At 42.6% G+C, this 9,314-nt stretch overlaps 1 protein-coding gene across 9 annotated transcripts in view; it reads left to right on the top strand.

Annotated features, from left to right (window-relative positions):
• Nucleotides 1-2,531: 2,531 nt before the first annotated feature.
• VRK2 (VRK serine/threonine kinase 2) overlaps nucleotides 2,532-9,314 on the top strand; it is a 97,369-nt gene continuing 90,586 nt past the window's right edge. For 2 of the 9 annotated variants that reach the window (XM_033407261.2, XM_033407259.2), the window contains exons 1-2: nucleotides 2,532-2,811; nucleotides 4,882-5,022. In XM_033407261.2, coding sequence (XP_033263152.1) covers nucleotides 4,887-5,022 — 136 coding nt within the window. In that variant the 5' untranslated portion in view covers nucleotides 2,532-2,811; nucleotides 4,882-4,886. Of the gene's footprint in view, nucleotides 2,812-2,939; nucleotides 3,297-4,881; nucleotides 5,023-9,314 lie in introns of those variants that run through there. The other 7 variants (XM_033407264.2, XM_033407262.2, XM_033407266.2 and 4 more) reach the window with 6 other exon arrangements.

Here is a 9,314-nt window from a genome sequence, read left to right as displayed (position 1 = left end):
CTATGAAGTATTGTGGGTAGGTTGAAAGTTTAGATAGGATAGTTAGGAAAGGGCTCACGGAGTTGACTTTTGCATAGGAGACCTGAAGAAGGTGATAAAGTAGGCCATACAGATATCAGATTGAAGAGTGGTCCAGACAGAATGAAAAGTGCAATAGTCCTGAGAACAGCAAGGAGGCCGCAGTGGTTGCAGAAAGTAACAGGAAATGGGGGAGGTACAGAACCATGTAGATCATTGTAGGTAAGTCATTCTCAACCAGCAGCAATTTTGGCAAAATTTACAAATTTTGGTAATGTCTGGGGGACATTTTTGGTTGTCACAACCTGTAGTACTACAGAGGCCCAGGGTGTTGATAAATGACCTATAATGCACAGGAGAATCCACTTTTGACTATCCTCCCCTTTGTCAACAAGGAATTATCTGGCCCAAATGTCAGTAGTACCAAGGTTGAAAAACACTGTTTTAGGTCATAGTGAGGACTGGCTGACAATGACTGAATTAGAATGTCACTGAAGAGTTTTGAGCAGAGAAATGATCTAAGCTTTTAAGCTGTTTGTTGCGAATAGACTGAAGGGGTAGAAGGGTTAGAAATACGATAGCTTTTAGGACGGTACTACCAGTATCCAGGAAAGACATGGTGGTTTGGACCAGAAAGATAGAAGTAGGAGTGGTAGGAAGTGATGGATTCTGGATATATTTTGAAGGCTGAGCTAACAGGATTTACGAACTGCTATGAACTAAATGTTTGTGTCCTCCTAAAATTTGTATGTTGAAACGTAATCCCCAAGGTGATGGTATTTGGAGGCAGCAGCCTTTGGGATGTGACTGAGTCATGAACTTGGCCAGACTCAGGACTGTGAGGAATACATCTCTGTTGTTTATAAACCACCTAGTCTGTGGTATTCTATTATAGCAGTGGGAAAGGGCTATGATACTAACATACTAGGTATATATATGTATGAAACAGAGGAGCCATGTATGACCCCTTAAGAGTAATCTGTTGTGCCTGGTGCTATTGTTGTATCTTCCCAAAGATAGTAACCTGGGGACTGGGTAGAAACCTGAACCAATTTGGAATGGCAGATTTAATGCCCATATAAACGTCTGGGCAGGCAAACAACAGCATCTGTTACGTATATATCTTATAGAAATAAGAATGGATGTTTTTAGATTAGTGAGTGACTATCTTAAAGGGCATGATTATTCTATGTATAGACTATTGAGTTTCTTTAAAAATGCTTTTTTATCCACATGAGAGATTTTTTAAAAGTGTCTTCTCATGCCATCTTTCATTTGGTGACAGTTTGATAGATGCAGGAAGTCTTAAAACCCTATTCCATCAGTCATTAAAGGATTTTGACTTCCAGTATTTGCATCCCAAGCAATTACTGACTTCCCACATAAGATGTTGATGTATTGTTTAAGAATTGCTTTCTGAGCATTTGTTTTGCCTAACCTAAAATATTATAAGCTAACTATGAGTCCTTATTATATGTTAGAAAACTACTTATGTCTTTCACTTAATTATCATCATAATCTTATAACCAATAACCTGACAAACTCTACTTAGGCTTCTTGACCAAACTCTACTTAGACTCCCCTGAACTCTTCCTCAAATAGGCCTTGACTTTTGGACTTCCATGTTCTCTCTATACTGTCCAATCTTAGCAAACATCCTGCTAAGTTTAGCCAGAATCTCTCCATTCTCCATATCTAATCCAGTTCCTCATCCTCCACCACCCCACCGTGATGTCTGATCACCTTGATTCTGTTAGCACCATCTAACCGGAATCCTCTCCTCTCCCCTGATATTTCCTCTTAGTAATTTTCCATCCACTGACCCCCACCCAGGTCCTCGGCTATAAATTCCCGCTTTTCTTTGCTGTATTTGGAATTTAGCATAGCTCTTTCTGCTATTTCAAGAGTTTTGAATAGTCTTCCTTACCATTTTAAGAAATGTCGGAATAATTTTTTCTTTAACAAACCTTCTTAACCTGAATAACTAGGGTTATTTCCATTTCACAGATCAAAAAAAAAAAAAGAAAAAAATGAAAGTTTTGTAATTACGTTTAGTCAAGATTATCCAACTAGTAAATGGATCTTGAGCCAATATGCCTCTGAGAACTTAAACGCTGTGTTATAGGCCTTCCTGCTCACACAGGCTTCTTGCTCTAGAGGCCTGGCCAGTGTGACTGGCTGCCCGGGTAAATGCTCAGTAAGGACCGGCCTGTTGACTTGGAAACTCTGGGTACCGAGATCATGGTACAAGAGGCCTGAAATTCCTTCTACACAAATGCACACCAAACTGATCTGATGGTGTAGACCCGCCGCCGCCTCTTCGTCTCTGCGTCCCCGAGCGCTTACAGGCCGCCTTAAAGAGAAAGAACGCTGGCCGCGGCCTAGGCGAGGTTCCGTGGGCCCGGGGCCGCAGTCTCCGCCCAGAGCGAGCTGTGTCGGGCGCGCGCAACGCCGCGGGCCCAGGTGCAAGAAGTTAGTTTGGCCCCTTCCGCGGGCCGCGCCGGCTCCGGGCCCGCCTCCCCGCGGGATTGGAGGCCCGCGGCCCCGCCCGGCCCTGGTAGGCCGGCGGGAGGCGTTTCGCGGTCTGGCGGCGGGGACGCGGAGGGCCTGGTTAACCTCCTCTCGTCCCCGGGTCCTGGGGGTCGCGTCGGGACCCCACACTTCCGCGCCCCGCTCTCCGCCTGCCCGGCCCGCGTGGCGCCCCAGCCCGGGGAGGAGCTGCGGTCGGAGAGAGACGCCGGGGCCTCCGGGCCGCGCCTCAGCCCCGGACGGGCAGCGGTCCCTGCTTTCGCGGTTGGTCCTGACTTTTTTCTAACTCAGTGCGTGAACCTCGCCCCCCTTCAACTCCCGTTCGCCCAGAGGCGGGGCGGAGGAGTGAGGCGGGGAAGGAGATTGGGTTTCTCTTTTTGTCGGTCTAGAGGGAGCTTGAGTCGGGAAGTGAGTCTCCAGACGCCGGCGAGGTTCGGGTGGTTCGGGCCGGCCGGGCGTGGGGGTGTCTTGGGCCGCCGAGCAGGACGGGCGGGCGGGCGGTGGGCCGCGCTGCCCCGCCCCTGCCTCCGCTCTCATGGCCCTCCGCCATGGCCGCCCCCAAGCCCAGTCTTGGCTCGGGTTCAGGTCTCTGGGTAGTGGAAACTCGTGTTGAGCACTTTTCATCGCAGCTCTGGGAGGGGACCCCAAAGCAGCAGGGACGTCTGTGTCGGTACTGGCCTTGAGAGGAGGCTGGCGCTTCCTCCTGTAAACTTGAACTCCGCCTCCATGCCCAGAATGCGCATTGTATAGTAAGTCACCTTTCAGGTCTCAAGTTCTGATGCCACAGAGTTGCCCCCAAACTGTGTTTGTCTTCTTTATACTGATTGAGAATTTATGCCCTGCTGAAAAGTTGTTCTCTGTAGACTTTAGTTTTTAAATCAGCAAATAAATGTTGGGCCCCAGTACATAAAGTACTGGTCAGTATATATAAAGTACTGGTTAAAACTTTTCCTGTTTTGGGCATTGTTCATTTAAATTCCTGGCTTCCCTTGTGTTCGCGTTAGGAGGAGGACAGGTGAATATTGTTAAAGATTTCTGCTGTGTTCCTTTGCTCTACCTGGGGTGTTGCTGCTGAGTAAAAGGTAGGGCGTTGATTAAAGTTAAGTGAAGCAGGGAAAACCTACTAAAAGGAACAGAAACCTTCTCATTCTGAAGATGGATAGCGTATACAATGAAAACTTTCATTTCAAAAGCACTCACCAGTTTTAAAAAATTCTTTGGAAATACTTAGAAGACGGCAGTTACTTTCACAGTTAGTTTCAGGCCTATATGCTGTGTGTGTTTTTTCCGAAGAAATTTTCTCTTCCGACTCAAAAATCTCTGGTGAATTTCACTAACCTGTGTACAATTATAATTAATTGGGTAAAGTTGGATGGCTCTACTATGGAGTACATACTTTTCTTGTTTTGTTTGCGGTACGCGGGCCTCTCACTGTTGTGGCCTCTCCCGTTGCGGAGCACAGGCTCCGGACGCGCAGGCTCAGCGGCCATGGCTCACGGGCCCAGCCGCTCCGCGGCATGTGGGATCCTCCCGGACCGGGGCACGAACCGCGTCCCCAGCATCGGCAGGCGGACTCTCAACCACTGCACCACCAAGGAAGCCCTGGAGTCCATACTTTTGTTGTTGGCAGTACTGTATTAATCTCTAAGACAGGGCAGTTTTCACTTTGGTGAGGGTGCGGAAGGGACAGGATATAGAGGAACAGAAAGAAGCTGAAAGAGTAGTGTGCCAGCCCTAAAACTGCACAGTGGCCTAGTGCTCTGCTTAATTATACATCCATGAAAACCCAATGCTTTGCTCATTTAACAGATATTTGCTGAGTACCTACTCTGTGTCAGTTGCTGGGCTTGGTAATGATGTACATTGCCGTCGTCCATGTTTTCCCAGTCAAAAGCTGTGTTTTCTTTCCTAGTGACTGAAGACCTTCTCATCTTTGACACGTAGCATTCTTAGTGAAAGGAGTATTTTCATATATATGAAATTTATTTTCTCTTTGTAATTGGATATTGTTAACTCATTTCTTAAGGTGTATTCTGCACTGTTAATAGGTATTTTGACTGCCTAACTGAATTTCGGAAATGTTAAGTGAGGTTCAGCAGGTTTGTTTGTTTTTTTAACATCAGTGCCTCTTAGATTTCAATATTGTAATGTTGGTGAATCTCCAATTTGAATAAAATGTGTGGGCTTTCCTAAACCCAGTTGACTTCAGAATCCTAATTTCTGGGAACCTGGGAAAGTGCCCCATAGAAGACATTTTGAGAAATGTATTTTAACTGGAGTTTTCTTAGTTGTTGTTTTTATTTTTAATCACTATCTCACCCCTTCTGTCAACAGAAGTGATGCCACCAAGAAGAAAAGAGAAATATAGACTTCCTGTTCCACTTCCAGAAGGCAAGGTCCTGGGTGATGTGGAAGGAAAACAGTGGGTGCTGGGCAAGATGATTGGCTCTGGAGGATTTGGTTTGATATATTTAGGTAAAGTATAAATCACCAAATATTCTTATATATGTGACTATACCTGTGACTTCTTAATAATATTTTGAGAATTGAAACTTTGAAATAAGATATAATCCATAAATGTACTTTTCTAAGTCGTATGAAGATAATGTTTAGTAGAATGGGTTCAAGACATGACTGACCCCAGTCCTTGTTGTCCATGTTTTTCTGAATGACTCTTAGAAGTCTTTTCAGAGCATAATTACACAGTCTGCCAGACAAAATGTTAATGTTCTTTTTCGAGAGTGTTTTCCTGGAAACATTGCTTTTTACAGCTCAGAGAATGCAACTGTATGAATACAAACACTTTCCATTTGTGAATCTTAATCATTAATATTTAAGTAGTACAAGGTTCTGGTCATTTCTTAACTAGGCCTCACTAGAGAATTGGGCCTTCATACTTCAAGGCATCTATTGCATGGAATGAATTAACTTCTCTCCTGTACGTCTAGAATGGTACTAGTTACATGCCATCTTGGGATAATTGTGTTTTTTGTTTTTTGTTTTTTTTTTTTGCGGTACACGGGCCTCTCACTGTTGTGGCCTCTCCCATTGCGGAGCACAGGCTCCGGATGCGCAGGCTCAGCGGCCATGGCTCACGGGCCCAGCCGCTCCAAGGCATGTGGGATCCTTCCGGACCGGGGCACAAACCCGTGTCCCCTGCATCGGCAGGCAGACTCTCAACCACTGCGCCACCAGGGAAGCCCCTGTTTTTTTCTTTTAATTAATTTATTTTATTCACTATTTTTTATTTTTGGTTGCATTGGGTCTTTGTTGCTGTGCGCGGGCTTTCTCTAGTTGTGGCGAAGGGGGGGCCACTCTTCGTTGCGGTGTGCAGGGTTCTCATTGCTGTGGCTTCTTGTTGTGGAGCATAGGCTCTAGGAGCGCGGGCTTCAGTAGTTGTGGCACTCGGGCTAATAGTTGTGGCTCGCAGGCTTTAGAGCGCAGCCTCAGTAGTTGTGGCACACGGGCTTAGTTCCTCCGCGGCAGGTGGGATCTTCCCAGATCAGGGCTTGAACCCGTGTCCCCTGCATTGGCAGGCAGATTCTTAACCACTGCGCCTCCAGGGAAGCCCCCATCTTGGGATAATTAAGAAATTAGACACTCATTTAGTTTTTGTGTTCTTTGGTACAGGTAAGGAGCCTGAGTTGAGTATACTTTTACACTACATTTTAAAATTACACTGACTTTAAAAGGATTATTCAGGGCTACCTTGCATCTGTAGTTTAATGATCAAGAAATATCCATTAGAAGATCAGATTTAATGAATAAAATAAGATAAATATTAGTGATTAAAAATATGCCCTCGGGCTTCCCTGGTGGCACAGTGGTTGAGAGTCCGCCTGCTGATGCAGGGCACGCGGATTCGTGCCCCGGTCCGGGAAGATCCCACATGCCGCGGAGCGGCTGGGCCCATGAGCCATGGCTGCTGAGCCTGCGTGTCCGGAGCCTGTGCTCCGCAACGGGAGAGGCCACAACAGTGAGAGGCCCGCGTACCGCAAAAAAAAAAAATGCCCTCAAGGAGCAGTTCTTCTAAATATATTGACTCATTATATGTGTGTCTGTAGGAATTTAAGAAGTTGGTAAAAGACCTTCATTGGAGGAATCTTGGGTTCCTCATTAAACATTTCAAAGTGTAGGGAAGGAAGGACTTTCCCTCTATCTTCTTAAGCTGGATACCTGGGTTTATGAAATAAACTGACAACAGGCAGATTAACAGGAGAAAAGGTATACAAATTTATTAATTTTTTTAATGTTACATGCACAGTAATATCGGGAAAAAAAGTGAATAAATACCCTAAAACACGGTGAGATTTGCGAGCTTACATACTGTCTTAATAAGGGAAGGGGAGACGGGATACAGGCCACTTAAGGGACAGTAAATGATTTTTAGGAGAGATTAATAGCCCTTAGAAGAGTAGATGTGGGCTATGATAGTTCATAACAAAGTTTGGGAGTGGTGTCAACTTCTCATCTCTTCTGTGATGAGTCAGTCTTTCCTGGTTAATGAAGCGCTCCTGGAGGGCATTTAAAACAATGGAGGTTTTTTTTTTTTTTGGAGGCTCTGTCTTTAGGCAAATAAAGGGAGTTCAGAGGAAGCCTCTCCCTACATTTGCTATTTTTCAAATGCCTTTAGTTCAAAATAATCCTTATGCCAAAGAGGCATCTTTTAGGGTGGCATATTCTGTCACCCTTGTCACACAAGCATGTTTCATGGCTCATGAAGGATAAAGCTTCTCTTCTGATAAAATTAAGATTGTAGTTTTGAACAAATGGATGAAATCCAGTTAATAAGTAACTTATTAATCACCTGAGTGTCTAATCTAGTTGGAAAGATAAGACCAACACAAAATTATTGTATGGGTTAAATAAAGAACAGCTTCCCCATTTAAAGGATTTGAACTTGCTTGAAAAATGCTATGATTCTAAGTACTAGATTGAGTGACACAGACAGCACTGTTCAATAGAAATGTAATACAAGCCATGTATGTAAAGTAAAATTTTCTAGGAGCCACATTAAAAAAAGTAAAAAGAAACAAGTGAAATTTAATTAAATAGTATGTATTATTAAATACAATATATCTAAAGTATTATAATTCCAACATGTTATCAATATTAAAAAAAGGAAATATTTCACTTTTTTAAAGTCTTTAAAATCCAGGATTTGTCTAGTCATATTTCAGGGGCTCAATAGCTACGTATAGGTAGTGGCTACCACATTAGATGGTGCAGATGAAGACCCTGAGAGTACTTGGGATCTACAGAGAATAGAATTCTTTGTAGAATAAGTGTTGGCTGAGACTCTGAATTAGTGAATTCTCTTGTATGGCAGAGAGTAAGGATCTCTAGTACACTGTCTTGACTCAAGGTCAGAGAAATGGAGTTGAATAAATTATTTCTGATGTGGCTGAGCTATAGCCTTGGATTGCACAGCTTATCAGTTATACTTTCAGTTTTCTAATGTTTGAATTATTTGAATAATTTCAAAGAACTACAGAAAAGCATTGATTGTGATGATCTTGTTTTCTCTTTTTTAGATGTACATATTGTATGTGTTATATGTATTTAAATTTAAGTGCATGTTTAAACTTAAATTATATGTCTATACACATATACATAATGTATGTGTACATATATGTGTATACATACTCACTACTTGTGTGGTTCCTGTTGTGAAAAAGGAATTTATTTGCTTAGGCATGTGATTTATTTGTCCCTATTTAAATACAGAAAAATCTTTGCTTCTTTCAGTCCAAGTACTGCACATATTTTTTTACTTATTTTTTTCTCAGTAAGATTTATTTTGCAACAATTTTCAAGGTTTCATATGTTATGAAATACCCCCTACTATCTGAATTTCAGAACCTGGATCCTGGAAATATAAGCAAGTGCACACGTTGGGGGAAGGACTTTAAAGAAATGTTTAGCTGTTTTGAGGAAAAGTCTCCATACTTCAGAATATATAATAAAGCTGTGTGTTCCAAGTGTTGTTATTGTTTTATCAGAAGTGGCATTCATAAATCAAAATCAGCTCTTCAGTGAGTTGCCATCAGCAACAACTTCATTAAAATTAGCTTTTACTTATTTTCAAAGCTAAGCAAGTCCATATGAAATTATATCATGCTTTTGCATTTTACCATGGTTCTCATCACTTCCTGTATATAAATGAAGAAGTAGGTAAATTCAGGTTTCTTTTGTGTCCTTTGTGTCCAGCTACATTCTTTTTAAGCATCATATTTGCCAGATGTACTCTTTTCAGCAGACACTTCATCAGCATTTGTTACCAAAGGCTGAGAAGAAGCTAACCGCTGTGTCTAACTCATTGTGTGTGTACAACTGTCCTCGAGCTTTGAGATCAGTATCCAAGGCCTTTCAGTAGTCAGCAAGAAGAAAAGGGGAAGGGGCAGAAATATTTTATATTTACTCTTGACTTGGAGAAATAATGTGCCTGTAGCATTAATAGAAATAGTAATAAGAGGGAAAAGAAAAGTCTGAATACAAGACAGAGTTCTTTCTTTGTATATGAAAAGAGAGGAGGGGAAAAGGGAGAATGGAAACTGGTTTAGGGGGTGGAAAAAATTGCTGTTATTTTGGGATCAAATAAGTGAAAAAAATTTCTAAAATTTCCGGAGAGAGAACTAAGAGTTTAAATTCTACTTTATTGCTAGGTATAACATAGAACTAAGCAAACTGAGGGAGAATTGCACAAATAAAAGCATGGGCTTTGGTGTTAGGCAAATTTGGGTTGAATTCTGACCTGACTAAGCCTT

Source organism: Orcinus orca, chromosome 13, assembly GCF_937001465.1.
Source record: "Orcinus orca chromosome 13, mOrcOrc1.1, whole genome shotgun sequence".
In the NCBI taxonomy this organism is placed as follows: Eukaryota; Metazoa; Chordata; class Mammalia; order Artiodactyla; family Delphinidae; genus Orcinus; species Orcinus orca.
The sequence above is the reverse complement of the archived record's forward strand: the minus strand, read 5'-3'. Positions and strand labels throughout refer to the sequence as shown.